The sequence below is a fragment of the Haliotis asinina genome, chromosome 6, assembly GCF_037392515.1.
Source record: "Haliotis asinina isolate JCU_RB_2024 chromosome 6, JCU_Hal_asi_v2, whole genome shotgun sequence".
Lineage (NCBI taxonomy): Eukaryota > Metazoa > Mollusca > Gastropoda > Lepetellida > Haliotidae > Haliotis > Haliotis asinina.
The window spans coordinates 8,254,894-8,277,057 of record NC_090285.1 but is presented as its reverse complement, the minus strand read 5'-3'; the positions used below and the strand labels follow the sequence as shown (position 1 = coordinate 8,277,057).

General features: G+C 41.3%; 1 protein-coding gene across 1 annotated transcript; it reads right to left on the bottom strand.

The window, feature by feature from the left end:
- Positions 1-767: 767 nt before the first annotated feature.
- LOC137287185 (deoxyribose-phosphate aldolase-like) lies at positions 768-15,324 on the bottom strand. Its single transcript, XM_067819360.1, has 7 exons — positions 15,280-15,324; positions 12,898-12,995; positions 11,674-11,920; positions 10,152-10,286; positions 9,525-9,653; positions 7,385-7,497; positions 768-5,785 (listed from the first exon to the last, which is right to left on the bottom strand). Exons 1-7 carry the CDS (start codon positions 15,308-15,310, stop codon positions 5,579-5,581), a joined length of 960 nt encoding a protein of 319 aa, XP_067675461.1. The 5' UTR covers positions 15,311-15,324; the 3' UTR covers positions 768-5,578.
- Positions 15,325-22,164: the final 6,840 nt, after the last annotated feature.

Below are 22,164 nucleotides of genomic sequence, written 5' to 3'. Positions count from 1 at the left end.
CTCGTTGTTCAACGCCGCATCCAGCCGCATCTATCTATATCGCTGTAGCCAGTAAGAATCCTTTCGTAAACAGCATGAGCATCGAATTGGGATACAATGACTATCCGATCACCTCTTACAAGCATGGGTTACTGAAGACCTACTCTACTCTGATCACGGGTCCTGAGTACAATGTGTCCGCCTCACACACAAGTGATGGGATCGGAATCACTACTGTGTTATCGGTTTAGTCGTCGGGCAGTATGACAGTATAATGTGTTCAAAAGGTCCATGTCCTGGACTTTTCACCACAAGGTGAATCCCTGAAGTAAGAAAAGTTGTTGGCAGGACAAGGATCATAATTAGACAAAATTTGGGATTGGAACCAAACACCAACATGTGGTCAGTTTCCACGAAGAACAGAACACATAAATCCACACTTGGTTAAAAGTTCTGCTATGGATCAAGGGAAGCTGCAGTCCCCGTAGCACTCATTGACAGCTTGACGGCTATAAATTCTGAACCACTTCTCAGTATAAGCAAATTCCTCAGTTTGCAATGTCTTTACTATTCAAAGATTTATCTCTAACTCGGGATTAGTGGAAGTGCTGTGGTGCACTTGTCCAATTAACCTAATACTCCCTGGGTAATAACAGGAAATTCTATTGTGCCTCCTTGGCTAATGTACGCTAATAGGCATATACCGACGGGCAATAAACCAGGTCATTTCACTTACCCAGTTGTGATTAATCACTCTTCAGAAATGAAAAACACATCAACACATATCATATAAGTAATCATTTAATAGCTGCCACACAATGGCAGAATAATATACAATATACACATCTGTATCATTCGGATAAGGTAACATCCATACTCCATGGTATGATCAATATCGGGAGCAATTAAGGGAGGGCACTGAAAGAAAGGACTAATCGGTTCCAAATCCTAATCTTGGGAGTGATAAACGGCAAAGCTTATGCTTACAACAGTTATGAGCCTGAAATTTGTACTCCAAAATCATCTATATGAACTAGGAAATCACAATACTTCCTCATACTCCCATGTCGGATAACCGTAGTCATTGCGAAAAATGGTGATCTTGCTGTATACCTTGGACTACAGTGGCGTGACACCAGTTCAATAACACAAATGTATGGCACCAACACAGATTCATAGAGACAGTTTCAACCGACAGACAAAGGAATATCCACTACAACTGGCACGTTTTGTAACTCGACTGATACAACCAGTGTTCTGGAAGGAATCAAACTGGTTAAAGATTCACGTGGAATGAGTGAATGAGTGAGAGAGTGGGCTTAACGTCGTTTGTACAGTATTCGTGCCTTTGAACGGCATGTCAATTCTGCACGGGATGGAAGTCGGTATTAGTCCAGTTCTGCCTGTTTGGTGAAACCCCCAAACACAAGTAAGATGTAGAAAAAACGTACAACATAATCAGAGCTGGCTGAGCCTAGAACCCACGGTAACATGGTTCAGTGTGCAAATGGACACTATTCTGCCGACTGAGTCGTTAAGCCTCGACTGGGCCACTCATGCCCCCAGTCCACATGAAGGTGAGCACTGTGATGGATACTATTCCACCAAGTAATCTCTAAAATCTGTGATAATGTTTGGGAACTTAAATCCTCTTAACGCATGAGAATTTCAATCCTCTTAGCGCAAAGACAGCTTAATGGAAGTGTACACAGGTCAAAAGATAACACAAGCACATTACTTTGGAACATGGACTTATCACACTCATGTAAATTACATCATTTTCTGCAGAGTAGGGAAATCAAGAAGAGGAACAATTTTAATAAATCAATATATTATATAATATAATCAATATAATGAAGGAACTAATCTGTGAACTTATGGCAATTGTAAAGATACAAGTATTTTTCTTTACTTAGTACCAAGCATATAAAGAATCAATCTATACTGCACCAAAATAGTTAAGGACATATGTAAATTCTGAAATTATGAATAACTTGTTTATTCAGTGACATACTGATAAAATATCAGTAACAAAAATACCAATATCCTGAAGTCATTTTGTCCAGTATATAACATACAAGGTTTCTCTTCCACACTTCACAGGAGACTCATGTTTTGGAAATACAAAAAAAAATAATAAATTCATATGAGGTAATGGGCATACCTGCATATCCCGAAATGATGTGTAAAATGTCTTTGCCTGAGAATTAACGCATTTATTTGAACAGCCTCATAAACATCTTTACAGATTTGATACTGTTCACTGAAACAGATAAGAGTTGAAAGAATAACTTCACTATGAAAATATGCCATTGGAGGTCTTGCTCTCTATTTACTCCTCTTGTTAGCTTGCCAATATCTTTAGCAAATATTGAGCAGCACAGTAAGCACAATTCCTGGATGGTTCTGTGCTAATTGGGGGTCCAACATGACACATACAACAAATGATAAAAGGAATAAAACCAACACAAAACCATAAACAAATAGCCTACATTCAATCCAACCAAAATGACAAACAGCTAAAATGTAAAATTATTGCTAATATCGGTGCATAGCAAAGCAAGATGAACATTCTTCTATGAAGACAGAGTGGAAGCTGTCATGGTGCTGTCTACATAGCAGTCTAGGGACAGGGGAGGCTGAGAAACCACCTCGCAGTTTGGTGATGTCCAGGCAGTGGTCATACAGTATAGAAAACACAAAGTTACAAGTCAGCCTAAGTAACCCAGAAGTGTTGGGAATCAGAAACCAAATCAACTATCGATTATCAGAGGACTTGTGGTGAAAGATTGATTATAATTGAAATGTATATCTTAAAAATGTAATCACCAATTTTAAGAGTTTTGCCACAGTTCTTCTCTAATTCATGTCTTTTTATAACTAACAACGTCAAGCAATGAAAGGATCACATGCAAGAAAGACAGTGGAATTGTTATTTAAACAATAAAAGAGGTTAAAATTTTACTATGCTAATGGTTTTATGTCGTTATACGCATGTTTATTCATGAATATTCATCAAATATAATGGTTATTTTACTTCAACCAAGTGTGTTATACTAAACCAACAAAATTCTGATTCATCGAAAATATTTTTCTACAATCAAAATCATTTTTAATCCTTTTTTAGATCGATTTTCAATTATTTTTGATCATCGGAACACAAGTAACCAGCAATGACTGGGTGAGTGGGTCATTTCACGCATATGCTATGGTACACAAGAACAAGCTTCATACTAACCCATGTGGGAAAACCGAAGCTGCATTTTCACCAGGATGTCCTAACCATATATCATCAGCCGACAAGCGGTATTTTGCAGCAAAAGGAGGCAACTCTGTACATGTATCTAGCACATGGTCATCTTGCCCTCCTAACATCAGCACATGACCTCTTCTCTCTCATCATGTTCCAGAATGTTTCTACAGCTACCTACTTTGTCTGCCACCCTGAATACAAGCTGGCTACTTTGTCTGCCACCCTGAATACAAGCTGGCTACTTTGTCTGCCACCCTGAATACAAGCTGGCTACTTTGTCTGCCACCCTGAATACAAGCTGGCTACTTTGTCTGCCACCCTGAATACAAGCTGGCTACTTTGTCTGCCACCCTGAATACAAGCTGGCTACTTTGTCTGCCACCCTGAATACAAGCTGGCTACTTTGTCTGCCACCCTGAATGCAAGCTACCTATTTTGTCTGAACAACTGCCATCCTGAATGCAATCTACAGCATTCTCTAGATTCACATGTATTTCACTTACTGCCCATTTACAAAAATGCATACATTTTCCTGACATATACTGGCATACATTCTCTCAACTGATCAATGCAGGCAGTGTTCGAAGCTCCTTGAAATCTGCTTTGAGGCTGGAGATGAACTTCTTTATATCATCAAGGTAAACATTAAAAGAACTTAAACACTGCTGCTATACAGCATTTTTTTCCTTTCTGTTGTCAATATTTAATATTTTCAAGACAAGATACCTTTAATTTCGGAACTTTATACATGTTTATATTCAACTTTTCATTGGAAAAATCATATTGCATTGTGTTTAAGTACCAGAGAATCACATTTGAATAACATGCAAAACTAAAACCATCCTTATCAAAAGTGATGAAGTGAATCCAGCTATCACGTAAGCATGTTCTTCATCGATGATCTTGGATAGAGTCCTACATACATAAGTATGCATGTAAAAGATTTTACAAAATAAACAATAACCACAAATATGTTCAGTGAGATAACATGCATATATTAAATGTTTTATCATGATGTACAAAGTAAAGAGATGTAGCATTGTGTTTGTATTACTTTGTACATTCATACAAATCAAACGAAGCATCAGGTGTATATAACATTTATATCATGCATATTGCTTGTCCTGAAGTACCTCAGGCATCAGAAACCATGGTGATTAGCTCAGCATTTGTATTACATTTCATCTGGTGTGACACATCTCCATATAACTTTATAATACCTAGATGCTATACAATTCAAATATATATCATGGAATACGAATATTTCCAATAAAAACATTCACAAAATAAGTAACAATCAACTCTCTTTGCTATCACAAGAATTTGATGGAAAGAATGACAATTACAATATTCTCCTGATTCGGTTAATATCAACTATTATCTGAATAATCTTTGTCCACATCATGTCCAATAGCACTGAGTCGCAAGTGGGTGATTTGAAGCTCAAAGTAAGTAGGATTTAATATCACTTTGAATGGGATTCTGTTCTAATTTGTCCCTGCATGTGGGTGACAGCCTGAAGTGATATGGATTGAACATGTCAACCACTTAATGAAACCAAGGTACTCAGGCTTATCTCAGAGGCAAGGAATGACCATATTTAGCATATGAAGTGCAGTTAATTTTCCCATACTTTAACATGCATGTCTCAAACATACTTGTATCGGGCTATATCAACACATGACCTCACAATAAACACTCCCATCATGTCACTGTTTCACAATGCACATAGCTACTGATGGGTTGATCAATCATAAAAAGAAGACACTGCATAACAGCTTAGAGAACAAAACACCTTCAGTTCATTGGATTTTACACCTTCATTATTGTTACAGAATAATCAGGATTTGAATACAACACTGTACCTATTTGTCACCAGCCAACACACTTGCAGACCAATGATTCATCTAGCAATCAAATTCATGCTTATCTGCTAGTCAAGGACTGGAAATATTCCTGAGATGTAAAAATGTGAACGTTTGAGTCCTAATTGAAAAAAGACAATTTGAGGGCTGTAATTCTCAATCAGATCTCAATGCTCCAGTTTTGCTGAGCTGAATAAACCTCATAGAATGTGCAAAAAGTGTCTACAGGTATGTTTCATTCAAGCCAGACAAGCTACAAACGCAGAGGACAGATAGGTCTCAAAAGTCCTCTTAGACAGTTTGCAAAAACAAACTCCTAAAGTTGATCCTTCAATCCTAGTCCTTCAACAACTGAGCAAAACCAGTTTATTTACATGATTCAGTGAAATTACTGTTCCATACATCTGACCATTGGTGCTTTCCCAATGACTATCTCCAGCACCATGGTTATAAGTGTATCTGTGATGTCTCCACATCTAGCCTACGCCATGGGTAGCTCATGAGCTGCAGCATAGTGTCCGGTCACGTAGTGGAATATTTGCCGTTCAATGTCTCCCAACAGGCTGCTAGCGCCAATACGGAACAGATTTGGCTTTGTCCAATCATCTCCTAGTTCCTCTTTCATCATGGAGAGCCAGGTACAAGAGTCTTTGGCTGTCCGGATCCCACCAGCAGGTTTGAAACCAACCTGCAACCACAGAACATCTAGACTTAACAGAGCTGATGTAATGGGGAGTTAAATGGGGGTTAACATCATGTAAACAGTGACACTGGTGCATGTGGGTGAGTTGTACACTGCACTCAGCAATATGCCAGCTATGTGGAGGCGGTCTGTAAATAATCCAGTCTGGACCAGACAATCCAGTGATCAACAACATGAGCATCGATCTGCGCAAGTGGGAACTGATGACATGTCAACCAAGTCAGCAAGTCTGACCACCAGATCCTGTTAGTCGCCTCTTACAACAAGCATAGTCGCCTTTTATGGCAAGCATGAGTTGCTGAAGGCCTATTCTACCCCACAACCGTCGTGAGTCTTGTGCACGTGGTATGTTTGTGAAACTGCATGTAGTTGTCAGGATTAATGCTGATCTTATAGTGCTTGTCCACTGAGATGGAGTCCTTTATGCCTTTGAACCATATAAACTTTGTACAATGATTGTCAGGGGTGTATTTTAAGGGAGGGTATTTATGATCTCCACTGCAGTAGGTTTGCTAAGTACAACAAGTACAACCCTGTAATAAAACACAGGTATCCCACTTAGGCACATGACAGTGACTTACAAACAAACAGTCCTTTTGTACTTGTTGAACCTTGACTAAAAATGGCATGAAGGAATGGTGGTTGCCTTGGATACACAAGCTTCCTTCTGATGTTACTCTACACAGAGTTGGGCCCCTTTATAAAATTTGGATTTGATATGATCTTAGACATACTCCTTTAGCAAGAGAACACAATGGACCTACTGTAAACATGCCAGAGTTGTGTCCCTTGAGAACATACATCACACTATGTATATCTGGGTACAAGTCTATATTTTCATTCTGGCAATGTAGTACCATGTTCTACAATGATGACAGGTGAGTGATTGACTGAGTTCTGTTTTACCTAATATTCCAGTAATATGACAGCGGTCTGTAAATATCTGAGTCCAGGGAAGATATTCATATGCATCAGTCTACTTAACTGGCATGTGACATCATGAGGCAAACAAGATCAGTGAGTCTGGCAACCTGACCCCCATCAGTTGCCTCTTACGACGAGCATGGATTACTGAAGACCATCAATTCTGACCCTCATCTTCAAGGATCTATGTTGACAGGTACCAAGTTTACACTGTTAACAGTACTATGTAGTCCAGTGTTGACAAGGTACCACATTGTACCTTGGTAGAGGGTTACAGTATTATATATTATTCCAACAGGGTACCATGTTGAAAACATATCATGCTATACAGAGTTGATGGTACTGTGTTGCCAGTGTACCATGTGTTACAGTGTTGATGGTAAGGTGTTGCCAGGGTACCATGTGTTACAGTGTTGATGGTAAGGTGTTGCCAGTGTACCATGTGTTACAGTGTTGATGGTAAGGTGTTGCCAGAGTACCATGTGTTACAGTGTTGATGGTAAGGTGTTGTCAGGGTACCATGTGTTACAGTGTTGATGGTACAGTGATTGCCAGGGTACCATGTGTTACAGTGTTGATGGTACAGTGTTGCCAGGGTACCATGTGTTACAGTGTTGATGGTACAGTGTTGCCAGGGTACCATGTGTTACAGTGTTGTACCTTGAAGCTGGTCCTCTGGTGGTATTCCCGGATGGCCCTCACCATCACCAGTGCCACTGGGAATGTTGCATTCACTCCCTCCTTACCAGTGGATGTCTTGATGAAGTCAGCACCTGTAGACACCAAGGTCTCACTAGTTCAACACTAACACAGTACCCATTATAACAAGAAACAGGGTGCATAGATGCCTGTCAACTTTACTTTTCACCATACTTAACATTTTATGCATTCTCACATCTATTCAGGTGATTTCGTAAATCTAAAAATAGCGAGTGAGTGAGTGAGTGAGTGAGTTAGTTTAGTTTTACGCTGCACTCAGTAATATTCCAGCCATATGGCAGTAGTCTGTAAATAATCGAGCCTGGACCAGACAATCCAGTGATCAACAGCATAAGCATCGATCTGTGCAATTGGGAACCAATGACACGTGTCAACCAAGCCGGCAAGCCTGACCATCCGATCCAGTTAGTCGCCTCTTACGACAAGCATAGTCGCCTTTTATGGCAAGCATGGATTGATGAAGTCCTATTCTACCCCGGGACCTTCACAGATCAAATCATAAAATAGATGTACATAAGAGCATGAGTGATCACTTGTGCATATATAAAATAACTGAATAATAATTGCCAAATTCAGCATCTGTGTCTTAAAACTTCAATATCTAAATACTCCATTACCCCCATCTTTCTTATCTCCCTACTACACCACTACTATACACCAACCATTCACCTGATGTGCACCCAGCATATTATAGACATTCATTATTAATCTAAGCTTGTCAGAGTTGTGGGACTCCCCTTTACAGCTTCCTCAACAGTTTGTGCCTCCTACAGACACACACAGACACACTCTCTCTCTCACTTCCCCCAATACCCTCTCTGCATCCCCACGCACCCATACCCCCTTTACACCCCCACGCACCCATACCCCCTTTACACCCCCACGCACCCATACCCCCTTTACACCTCCACTCACCCATACCCCCTTTACACCTCCACTCACCCATACCCCCTTTACACCTCCACGCACCCATACCCCCTTTACACCCCCACCCCCTTTACAGCTCCACTCACCCATACCCCCTTTACACCCCCACGCACCCATACCCCCTTTACACCCCCATGCACCCATACCCCCTTTACACCTCCACTCACCCATACCCCCTTTACACCCCCACGCACCCATACCCCCTTTACACCTCCACTCACCCATACCCCCTTTACACCTCCACTCACCCATACCCCCTTTACACCCCCATGCACCCATACCCCCTTTACACCTCCACTCACCCATACCCCCTTTACACCTCCACGCACCCATACCCCCTTTACACCTCCACGCACCCATACCCCCTTTACACCCCCACGCACCCATACCCCCTTTACACCTCCACTCACCCATACCCCCTTTACACCTCCACGCACCCATACCCCGTTTACACCCCCACGCACCCATACCCCCTTTACACCTCCACTCACCCATACCCCCTTTACACCTCCACGCACCCATACCCCCTTTACACCCCCACCCCCTTTACAGCTCCACTCACCCATACCCCCTTTACACCCCCACGCACCCATACCCCCTTTACACCCCCATGCACCCATACCCCCTTTACACCTCCACTCACCCATACCCCCTTTACACCTCCACTCACCCATACCCCCTTTACACCTCCATGCACCCATACCCCCTTTACACCTCCACTCACCCATACCCCCTTTACACCTCCACTCACCCATACCCCCTTTACACTCCCACGCACCCATACCCCCTTTACACCTCCACGCACCCATACCCCCTTTACACCTCCACGCACCCATACCCCCTTTACACCCCCACGCACCCATACCCCCTTTACACCATGCACCCATACCCCCTTTACACCTCCACACACCCATACCCCCTTTACACCCCCACGCACCCATACCCCCTTTACACCTCCACGCACCCATACCCCCTTTACACCCCCACGCACCCATACCCCCTTTACACCTCCACTCACCCATACCCTCTTTACACCTCCACGCACCCATACCCCCTTTACACCTCCACGCACCCATACCCCCTTTACACCTCCACGCACCCATACCCCCTTTACACCTCCACTCACCCATACCCCCTTTACACCTCCACTCACCAGCCATCATGCACACCATGCTGGCCTTGTAGACATTAACCATTGATCCCAGTTCGCCGGTGGCCAGGATAGTCTTCATGTGAGCTTCCCCACAGGCCTCCCTCATCAGCTTCACCTCCTCGTACAGGCCTGAAATAGAAACCAACTTCATCACTCGCCTGTAAACTTAGCTGCTACAGAGAGACCATCTTAATAACTATAAAAGATGTAGGATCCATGGATATGTAACTAGTCTTCTTGAATGTTAATAATTTCACACATACAGGTCACTCGCCATTTCCAGCAAAGATGACATACCAAGATTAACAGTAAGATCTCAGTTCTTTATGACATGGTAGTGGAAGGTTAGCCTAGAGATTAAAGCAGTCACTCGTCACATCGAAGATCCAGGTTTGATTGCCTACATGAGTACCATGTGTAAAGTCTATTTCTGTCTCCGACTGTGATATATTGCTAGAATATTGCTTAAAGCATCGTAAAACTATACCCTGTAGACACTTGAAAATAAGTCAAAATGTTCCATGCCTTTTGTTTAATGTCACACTCAGACATATTTCAGCAACAGGACAGCTGCTTGTAAATAAATTCATCTAACACTTTAATGGTGTTGCATAATGTGTTACACACCTTTCCAGTTGCCTGTAAGTGCATACTGTCTGTTGATGACGATGTCTATCTCTGATGCTCCATCTGCCACCGCCACACGGATCTCCTCCAGTCTGGTCTTCAGGGGCACCTGTCCCGTGGGGAACCCTGTAGCCACTAGATGAGGAGGAAAACAAAGAGAAGGATCATTTTGGAAGCGTTCAAGCAATGAAGTCAGCCAGGCAGTGATAAACACCTGAATCAAACACATCAATAACATAGGTCAATTGGAATGTATTCACTCTCAACTCTCTGGGAAGTATGCAAGACAAACTGATTTTCAGATGGTTGGACAGCCCAGCAGTTAAAGTGTTCGCTCATCACAACCAAGGCATGGGTTCAAAATACTTGTACAATATGTCACTATGCAGATAGTCTATGACTGCCCTGAAGAATGTAGGATTATATCATTTTTAGACTGATAGACTTTTTAGACTGGGATCAAATGACTACTTCTCTTTAAGCCCCAAGCCATTAAATATGTTTGCCTATTTAACACTAATAGCTTGAAAGCTGTGTCAAATGACTAGGGCAATCCTCAATAATTGCCATGTTATATGTTCTGATAAATCTCCACTATACCCTGGATGCATCTATGACTCATGATGATTCATTACCTCCCTTGGCTGGCCTTTTATCCAGTCATGTGTCTACACTGGAAAGTTTAGCTTACCAATCACAACCGACTCTCACTTCATAAATTATCTAACCAATCAAACTGATGCAACACAACTGATGCAGAGGTACTCTGAGAGAGGTAGAAGTTCTTGCATGTATTATTACAAACTTCATACCAGTCAGTTTGTCTGTATGATTTCCCCCCAAATCATCATGGCTGCGACTGCTAACTTTGTTGGCACTGGCAAGCTCAGTTCTAATGGTGGCTTAGCTGATTGGCTACTGTGAGAATGTGGAGCTAGCAAGGGAATGAGTCATAGGGACGAGTCCTGGCTGCATCCAGGATATAGTGGAGATTTATCGTAACATACAACCTGCAGATTATCAAGGATGGAGTGGATCAGGAAACCCAAATAACACGTACAGAAATGCACCAGAGTGCCACCAGGATACAGACAGATAATTATGTCCTTTCAGTTTATTGCTTAATACTTCAGTAAACATGCAACCTGGCAAGATACGAGTTTGATTACCTGAACACATGGTTGCAGGAGTAGTGCAGCTGTACCCAGAAAATATCCCAGAAACAATGTTACCACCCAATATGAGCTTTCCTTTAATGCACACTGGCATTCAAAATGGCCACAATGGCTAGACTTAGATTTAGAGTGCCACAGGTAAACAGTTTTCAAAAATGGAGTTTTAAATCTTTCAGGTAGACTAACTGTATGACACTTTCCGCAAAATAAACCAAACTTAATTTGTAATTATAAATCGGGCTGCCAAGGCACATCAAAATATTTCATCTGGGCCTTTTCAATACCACTATTTTGATATCTACATTACTTTTTTACTTTTTGTAAACATGATGTGGCAAGCTTCTAACCTGATGCAATGGGGATCTGTTTGGCATTGGACTTCTTCAAGACAGAAGCACAGTCTGCCACTCTGTTTGGGTACACACAGACAGCGCCTACTGTGATGCCTTTATCCTGCATGTCCATTGCTTTCAGAAGGTCTTCTCGGATTGGTTGCCGGGCCTTGAAACACAGCCTTGACACGTTGGCGGCTGTGTCATCCCCGGACAGTGTTGTCAGATCAATGCAGGTGACAGCCCGCAACAGCCAGGCAGCCTTAGAGAAAAAGAAAACATTATGGTTAAATAATGTACTTCTGGACATTTACATTACAAAGTGGGATAATCCAGTCTGAATGGCTATGGTGCAAACAAATACAGGTCCGAATATACGACTAGCTGGTAGTATCTGGTACTTGAAGACATTTACATTACAAAGTGGGATAATCCAATCTGAATGGCTATGGTGCAAACAAATACAGGTCCGAATATACGACTAGCTGGTAGTATCTGGTACTTGAAGACATTTACATTACAAAGTGGGATAATCCAATCTGAATGGCTATGGTGCAAACAAATACAGGTCCGAATATACGACTAGCTGGTAGTATCTTGTACTTGAAGACATTTACATCACAAAGTGGGCTAAACCAATGGCTATGGCGCTAACAAATACAGGTTCGAATCTACGACCAGCTAATAATTTATGGATGTCAACATTTTATTTTGAGGGACATGCCATTTCAGTGGATATTCTCATTGCTTCATCACCTTCAACATCAAAAATAAATAAGTCAACATCTGTAAATTCTCCCCTTACTGTGTAGCACTTCGTTCAAAGACCAGTGTTCGTGTTAACATAGAAAATGCTTTTTGCATGCAAAAAAAATAATTAAACCACACAAAAAAAAACACATACAGATTCTGATCAACATAATTTTAGAAAATACCTTAAAACCGTAACACATACGATATAGACAAACAAAAACTTTTAACATGATTCAGGATTGTACTGAAAATTTCTGGATTTGGAATACATATAATTTTATTTCTGTACGCAATCATACAAAACCTACTGCAATCACATCATATCAGGAACATAACCCCCTAAGCTAATTCACTGCGTCTTATATCACAGGAATGCAGACCCAAAATCCCACATCCCACAACCGAGTTCATCACACACAAAGCAGTGATCAACATAATTAACTATGTTCAGATAAAACTGAATAGTGTCTGTTACATGTCACCTACCTGCCATTGTTTTTTCACTGTCCTTCTTGTACCAAGTGTATCTGCCCGACGCTTCACAGCTGCCAGATTGATGTTGACATTCTGAAACCAGCTCTCATCTGGAACAGAGAGGTATGCACATCCAACACAATACAGGGAGGGAGGTTTCCCCCATGTTTCCATATCATTTACCTATATCCCAGCAATTTGCTGACATTGATCATCTGAAATTATCATAACACTGCTAATATTGAGCAGGAAAGTATCTTTTGAAAGTGGCCTTTTGAGAATATGTCAAAGGAATCAGATTCAGCCTTTGAGTCATACACTGACAATACATCATACTTTGGACTCGGACACCATTCATCAGTTGGGCTGTTGTTGAGACAGATTATAGTACTCTGCAATAGTTTAACATCTTTTGCAATATCCTGGTTTTAATGACGGGGGAAGTATGTGTGTGATCAGAGCGCTGAAACAGTACGTTGGTATGGCTGATGATCAGATGTTGTCGTGAGAAGTTTTTTTGACAATTGAATCAGGAAGTTAATTAAGTTATATAAGAATCAAATATACATTTGCTAGTGACAGGCAATATATAAAATAGGAAGCCATGTGATCAAAACACCAGTGCAGATGGAAAAGTATGGATCTTCATCAAACAAACATACAAAATACCTAGAAATGGCAATGGCAAGTTTTGCCAATGCCATGTCATCAGTGCTTTTTGTAAGAAACACTTGATAGACAAATATATCTTTTATCACTCAAGCTGAGTAATATATAAACTATAAATGATATTAAAGACAAAACTTATATTTCTGCCTTATTGACTATAAAACCCTAACACCGGGATATGTTTTGCCATATACTGCTAATGAAGGTTAAACCATTTCTTAATGTTAGATACTGTTTGGAAAGCATAATTTTTCTTTCCAGTAAGTAAATACATTTCAGTTGTAATGAAAAATTAATATCCATTAATACAGATGTATCTCACCACAGTTGTAGAAATGTATCATTAAACATGTTAAGGAAAGAGTTCCACCTGTACTCGCTTCATCCATAGAATATTTCCACCTTCCCCGGTGTAACATTCCAGCACTGAAATAAATTTACTGATAGTTTCTTATACCTGTTCTAGTTTACTGAATGTATATTTATGGTGAGGTATGCATGTCAGTTTATAATTTTGCCTTTTGATTGGGGTGGGGAGTACGGGTGGAATTCTTAACCATGTGAAACAAAACAACATGTAAAGTATCACTAAAGTTTGGAATTCTTCCTCCCTGCTCTTTATTTTAAAACAATGTGCCCTTATTCAAGTTATTGACAAACAAGCAAAAGGTATTGCCGCTTAGTATAGGGCCGTTTCCTATTCTCACGAGTTTCCTATTCTCACGGTAGACACATTTCCTGCCGAGGTCACTGATGTGTGATACTTAGCGGTTGTTTGCATCACTGACCAGTAACTAGGAAGTGACCCAAGTCTGTGAATTATAAAAATTTTGCAGTGTAACGAATATTCGTGAGTTTTAACCAACTTGGAAAAATCGTAACTTTTCCCTGCCCTTCCCGATAAGATCCCCCTTCCTTTCACCCAATAACGTTACTTTCTCGTTGTACAGCGAGAATAGGAGACGCCTCGAAAAGTCAGCGGCGGACGACCATGTTTTTCATCGAGCTCAAGTGAGATAATTCACTTGATGGATCAAGCAGTTGATAGGTGCAAATGTTAGAGGGGGGATCTCTTCATTTAAAAACAACAAGCACACATACGAAAAGGACTGTTTATATTATTTTTTCTGCTGATATTCGTAAGTACCGAGAGAATAGGAGACGCCAGTATATAAGCCTACATTTGCGGCGTTTACTTGAACAAATGCATCTGTCAGCGAAGAAGAGAATGTCACCTGAGTAGCGTATATGCCAATCACATTCATGTGTTTGTTCTTTTATATCTTCACGAACTTACAAAAACGACAGTAAGAATAATCTCACTTTTTCTCAGTAAACAAATTGACAACGGTACGCCTCAAGATGTCCATATCCACATTTGTCTATGAGTCGAGTATGGGGTTTGACAAGAGTCGTGAAGAGAAACTCATACCGCATTCCTCTGTTGCGTGGTTCCAAAGAAACATAAAGTTCGCATGATTAGATATAGCCATGTGTGTTTCAGTACATGTTTCTGTAGACAGGTTCAACTCGCACCTAACCCCAGCTGTAGAGGTCTAGTCCACTTGGGTCAGGGTCGTTCAATCTTTCGTCTTTCTTCATATCTCTCGAATTTGCTAACATTTCATTGCATTGGCAATACCAGATAACGATTAGCTAAACTTTCATACACAATGTACGACGAATCCCTATTTAGTCAACGACACACACAACATTAGTACTAACCGAATTCAACTCCGGGATTCCTGGCAGCCATCGTGGATCGAAATGGGAGGTAACTCTAACATAATTAAAGTCTTCGCATACCACACGCATTTTACCCAGTCTGCCACAGTTTCATCCGCACAATTGGATAAGATTGACATTTGAAAACTATTTTCAAGCCAAACAATAATTAGAATTAATAAAAATCAACAACAGTCTAAATGGTGATAAATGTAATTAGTATGAGTTAAATAGTGACTGAAAATGGTTTATCCACAGCATCAAATATTGATTCTTGTCTGAAAGTGAAGTGTGTAACTAGTTATGCACATTGAATGTTTTTGACAGTAATATGGGCATGTAATGAAAATAGTCCAAAATAATTCATTTGGGGTAAGTGATTTTATCTTTTCATTTCATGTATTCTCGCCTTCTTTTTTCACCTGAAATCGGAAATACAACACTGAACTTGACATTAATTGTTTTGTCGGCATTCTAGAAGTTTGTAAGTCCAAAATGATACATACAACGTTATGGATAACAATTTCTTGTTTGTTGCCTAGAGCTTCCCAAAATATTTCAACTGTTTCTATGACACGAACCTTTTAGCTATCAGCTATTACTTCATGATTTATGATTATTTTAACATCGAGCGCTTCGCGAAGCATTGAACTATTATTGTGTATTCTGTCATTTCAGAAATATTCGTGAAAAGTTACTTTTCATTCAACTCGTTCTAAATCGTCCGATTCCTAAGCGAGCCCGAGGCGCCAACAACTACTGTAACGACGATGTACCTAAAGGGTAGAAATTTTCAATTTTTCCATGGTATGCGTCATTGTTTAGTGTAGCTGGACAAAAACACAAGGGGATCCGTAAAACTGGTTCAAATCATCGAAGTCCCAAACGGGTGCACCAGGTCTCCATGTCAAAGCTTTCTATGATAACCACATTATACCATTTGAAGTTCGCTCGCCATGTGTAGCACGTATTCAAGTTTTCAAGTTGCCCGATGTACGAATTTGTTCACCAGCGGGAGAACTCGTCAACCACATAAAGTAAAGTGGTAAAGTGTGACCTGAGTTCTGAGGCCGCTGAAAATTTTGATATTTCAATACGTTTTTGCCTATGGGTGAATGGAGTGAGACTAAGTCGGTTTATAGCACTTGCCAACTGAGACACCGTGTCGTAGTTTATCCTCTACACTGTACTGACTCCGACCCAACTACTTGATTTATTTCAGTGGCGATAATTGTTAGAATTCACTCCATGTTTTCTTTTAGCATTTACACCCAAGTCAGAACTTCCTTCAATACAGAATCCTATCAGCGAACAGAATCGTATCAGGGGTTATTAGCTATGGACGCAGTGTGCGATAAAGTTGGTACCCGTAAAACAGATATAAGGCAGTTGGTGACCAGAGAGAAAACAGAAACCTAACTGTACACAAGTCAAGTGTATTAGACGCTGCCCCACACCTGTTGTCTTCCATGCAGTCATTTCTGTAAAGTAATGAAATGGAAGAAGTCTTGATTTACTTTGGACTCAGGCCGTTTAGGGAGGACAGGTCTTGGTTAGGATGGCCTCTTTAACGTTTATTGTGTATCGGTTATACATTCGAAACGACTAGCTCTGGTACGATGAAAGCCCTGTTTCATGTTTGCAGTAAAATATCAAGTATCCTGTTCGTCCTTACTGAGGACCAGAAAAGGAAAAAGAACCCATCAAACTCTCAAACAGACTCTGTGCATACTTTCCATAGCACCTTAGTCAAGGCCCTCAAGGCTTTGACCAATAAAAGACACGGTAAACTTTAGACCGTACTAATTTTACTCAGTTCCACTACGTAACTACATTTATATATTCTACATGTTAACAACCTAATAGATGAAAAGGGATATGTTCCGCCTCTGGATGAGAAGGGCAGACACTGATATGACACTTAATCCCGGTTTGAGGCGAGTTTCTATCTACTTGTGAGTCCAATAGTGTTTCTCCAGAGCTCTAGCTAAGGTGAACCTCCTCCCACACTTGCGGCACACGTGTTGCCTCTCTGAACTGTGGTACTCCTTCCAGTGATCAGAGCTGGCCTTGGTGTTGGTGAACGTTTTGTTACACTGGGTGCAAGTGAGGCGTTCGGTGACGCATGTTTTGGCCAAACACTTGATACGATGACGTAGTAACGCCTGGACACTGGGGAAGGAGTTACTGCATCGGATGCACTTGAATTTCCCTGGGGGGACGTCCTCAGCTGTGGTTCCAGTACAGATGGAACCAAGAACAGATTGTGATGGCTGGGTCGCCGCGATGGACCAGTAATTAGTAGAGGGTCGGGACATGGTCCTCTGGATGATGTGCTCTTGTTCCATAAACGGCGCTTGCTCTGGCGTCTGAATCTGTACAGCCTGTGGACTACCTGGCCTCTGCAACTGAAACGTATCTCCTGCACTCTCTGTCGTCTGCCAATATGGTGTTATTTGTGCACACTCTGATGTCTTCGTATATTGTGCAGTTTGTGGATATTGTGTCGTCTGTCTGATACCCATCAAAGGTTGTCCATTGACAGCTTCTTTAAATGCTGTAGGCTTGGACAGTCCCGGTTGAGCTTGTCCAGCCACCGCGTCAAGCGTTGTTTCTGAAGAATCGTGAACATTTCCTGAGGTTGATAGATCCAGACTGCTACTGCTATCGCTTGTTCCAAGTAAGGCAAGAGGCTGAGATTCATCAGTATCACCCCGTGGAGAGGAAAGACTTGATCCACTGCTTCCGTGGCCATTTTCTACGTCCTCAGATCTTTCAAATACTGGTGATGTGGTAAGTCGAAAGCGGGCCTTCGAGTCTGGATGCGGAGATTCTCTATGAGGTAGTTCATCTGGAAGGTCGATGACAAGAGGTGGGGTACCATCTGACTCATCTCGTGTTAGAATGTCCTGTTCAGTGCACACCTGGATGGGTTCTCGACGAATTTGGGCGTCTGCAATCTGTTGGCCCAGATGCTTCAGTTGTTCAAGGCCAGACCCAGACTGATGTTTCTGTGAAACAGTGACCAATTCCGACTTGAGCTTGGCTTCCACTTGTAGTCTCTTCACAATGTTACATCTTTGAAATGACCCGAAAGAGTTGGATTTCCTCATTCTTTTTTCCCTTTGTTTTGGTTCACTTGGTTCATCGTCATGGTAGTATTTCAGCATGACTGCCTTGTCACTACCAATGTCTGGGGCGGTCAGCTGTTCATCAGAGACCTTCTTGGTCCCTAAGGATGGTGCGGTGATGCTTCGTTTAAATCTCTTCGTCACGACTGGAGCTGTTGGTGTTGGAACCTTGGCATTCTTGCTTCTTTCTGGTCTGGTCCGTGTATTGGAGAAGCTGGGTATTGTCGGGCAGGAAATGCGGAAGTTATGGTGCTGGAATGCTCTGGTTTGATCAACGGATATGCCAGCCAGATTGCATGCGGACGCAAAGAACGATCTGCTGGTAAAGTTGTGATCCATTCCGTGTGAGACGGGCTGCAACGGATGACTCCAGTATCCATGGTTGTATGTAGCAATGTGGTCGTCACGAGGTGGGTGACGTAAATGGAGTAGATGACCATGGTCGCGACGTAGCGAGTCAGCAGAGGGTGGAAATACAGCAGGGGTCCGGAGCAATGAGTGTCCCAAACGTGGAAGAGCCGGTGTCTGTGGGTATTCTAGACATGGACGTGATCTGTGCATGTCTGAAAAAAAAAACAGTTTTGTAAGAAATTAATTGAAGTACACGTACTGTTACTGTGTTGTTAACTAATCTATCTAGTTACGGATTTTGGTTTGTTTGCTTGTGTCTTACTTTGCTGAAACAGCTGACCTTTCGTTCATGCTTGTGATTCTTGCTTTTTCTTCTTTTTTTCGTTTCGCTCACAATCTTTTCAGGCCATATATTGTATTGAATGATTTGTTTGCAGTCCACATAACTTTTGCATAAGTTGTTGTTTAAAGCCACAGCAATATGGCTGTGGTCTGTAAATAATCCAGTCTGGGTCAGAAAATCTCATGATTGACAACATGAGCATTGTCCAATGCAAACTGGGATTCGAAGCTTCTAATTGCACTCCAGCCAAAATAGCACGTTTCAAACAGAAAAGACGGGCAACTATTAAAATGTAAATTCAACCCATTCCTGTTAGACGAGCATGGTTTACTGAAGATCAATTCTAACCCGGATCTTCACGGGTCTTAAGTACACGGAATCGTACCGCCTGGAGTGACGTTCTGTCTCGGAACATACATGTTACACCAGTTGATACTTGTTACTTTCACATACCAGGTTACCCAAACAACATTCATTTATTGTGATACCGTATCAACATCCAGAACATTGCATAAACCGCTCAAAAATGAAAATGCATACTTTTGTGTTAAATATATTTTTTCAAATGGAAAATATAAACAAATGTTAGAAGATCAGCCTCTGTGTGATATACGTCATTGAATAACCGTACCTCGGCGGGAGTTTCTTTTGTCCGTTACTGTGCATGGATGACAAGGAATATATATGTAGCTCGTATCAGCTGACACTGCAAATATGTACCTGTTTTGAAAAACAAGCATGAAAAAGTCCACTCACCAACTCTTCGGGTATTATGGTAACTGAACTGATGTTCGTTGATGGAGAGCTTGAGTTTTCTCGATTTCAGTCGGTTTCGATGATGTCGTTCTGATGACGATCTCGCTATATTCTCTCTGTATATATACCATGGGAGTTCTGTTGTTAAAGTAAAACCTCCACGTCTCCTTTGTTCCTCACCACATGTTAATGTATCATTCAACTCCTAACTGCTGTCAATACTCATTCGTTAAACAACTGCTCACCCTCCACTTCTCAGATGAGCAGAGCGTTAAGACAACAATGTGAGAATATGATGACAAACCCTTTACCTTATCATTATTGCATCAACAACAAAGCTCTTTGATGTACGCCACTCTTATCCGGTTTGTATTTTGGAGACTTCTTTTATTCATTTTGGGGTATATTTGTCCATTGTCATCTAATCTAAAACGTCTCCACAGTTAAACACTGCATATCTACCATTAATCTAAAAATATTGTCAGGACGATAACCAAGTTACAAACAGGTCAAACAAAAGACAGTACATGGCCGGAACCACCACCACCACCACCACCACCATCACCATCATCATCATCATCACCATCACCATCACCATCACCATCACCATCACCATCACCATCACCGTCACCATCATCATCATCATCATCATCGCCGCTGCCGCCGCCGCCGTCATCGCCATCATCGTCGTCGTCGTCGTCATCATCATCATCACCACCATCACCACAATGACCACCACCACCACCACATCGGGGATGCTGGACACGTCTGTTATTCTTGTATATTGCGACTTAAAATATCGTACGAAAGAAATTATACACTTCATTTTGGATTTCGCCAAAACATTAACAATGTTTTGATAACCTCAGCTGGCGGAAAAAAAACTCGTGTAACGCTGTAAAGGTAAGGACGGAAATACATCTGTGATTCCTGCATCACCATAAAAAGGCGCATATTTTTCTTTCACTTTTAGCCACAAACTAGTGTATGTGTAGATAGCATTTCTGAGTGTTAATTCAAATAAACAAATCGAGTGTTTCTAAATTACATATGCAAAGCGTATTGTTAAATGTGATCTTGAATAACTATTTCAATAAATTCAGATTTTGCATTTTAATCAGCTGCCTTTTAATTGCTACATGATTTAATCCCTATGGGTGTACTTCACTATCCCTTTGTATACAGCAGACTTCACTATCCCTTTGTATACATCAGGCTTCATTACCCCTTTGTATACAGCAGGCTTCACTATACCTTTGTATACAGCAGGCTTCACTATCCCTTTGTATACATCAGGCTTCATTGTCCCCTTTTGTATACAGCAGGATTCATTATCCCTTTGTTTATTTTGATGGCTTCGTTATCCCTTTGTATACAGCAGGGTCCATTATCCCTTTGTATACAGCAGGATTCATTATCCCTTTGTATACAGCAGGCTTCACTATCCCTTTGTATATAGCAGGCTTCACCATCCCTTTGTATACAACAGGGTCCATTGCCCCTTTGTATACAGCAGGATCCATTATCCCTTTGTTTATTCTGATGGCTTTATTATCCCTTTGTATACAGCAGGATTCATAGTCCCTTTGTATACAGCAGGCTTCACTATCTCTTTGTATACAGAAGGCTTCACCATCCCTTTGTTTATTCTGGTGGCTTCATTATCCCTTTGTATACAGCAGGGTCCATTATCCCTTTGTATACAACAGGCTTCATTATCCCTTTGTATACAGCAGGCTTCACTATACCTTTGTATACAGCAGGCTTCACCATCCCTTTGTATACAGCAGGATTCATTATCCCTTTGTTTATTCTGATGGCTTCATTATCCCTTTGCATACAGCAGGATTCATAGTCCCTTTGTATACAGCAGACTTCACCATCCCTTTGTTTATTCAGATGGTTTCATTATCCCTTTGTATACAGAAGGCCTCACCATCCCTTTGTTTATTCTGGTGGCTTCATTATCCCTTTGTATACAGCAGGCTTCACTATATCTTTGTTTATTCTGGTGGCTTCATTATCCCTTTGTATACAGCAGGGTCCATTATCCCTTTGTATACAGCAGGCTTCACTATCCCTTTGTATACAGCAGGCTTCACTATCCCTTTGTATACAGCAGGCTTCACTATCCGTTTGTATACAGCAGGCTTCACCATCCCTTTGTATACAGCAGGCTTCATTATCCCTTTGTATACAGCAGGCTTCACTATACCTTTGCATACAGCAGGCTTCACTATCCCTTTGTATACATCAGGCTTCATTGTCCCTTTTGTATACAGCAGGATTCATTATCCCTTTGTT

What these genes read in the sequence shown, in the direction of transcription:
- LOC137287185 (XM_067819360.1), bottom strand. Translation starts at nt 15,310, where the DNA reads ATGGCTGCCAGGAATCCCGGAGTTGAATTCG. An exon ending in ACTTACAGGCAACTGGAAAG is followed by an intron (nt 9,654 to 10,151) that starts GTGTGTAACACA and finishes TTTCTATTTCAG; the next exon opens with GCCTGTACGAGGAGGTGAAG. An exon ending in ACCAGAGGACCAGCTTCAAG is followed by an intron (nt 5,786 to 7,384) that starts GTACAACACTGT and finishes CTGTGGTTGCAG; the next exon opens with GTTGGTTTCAAACCTGCTGG.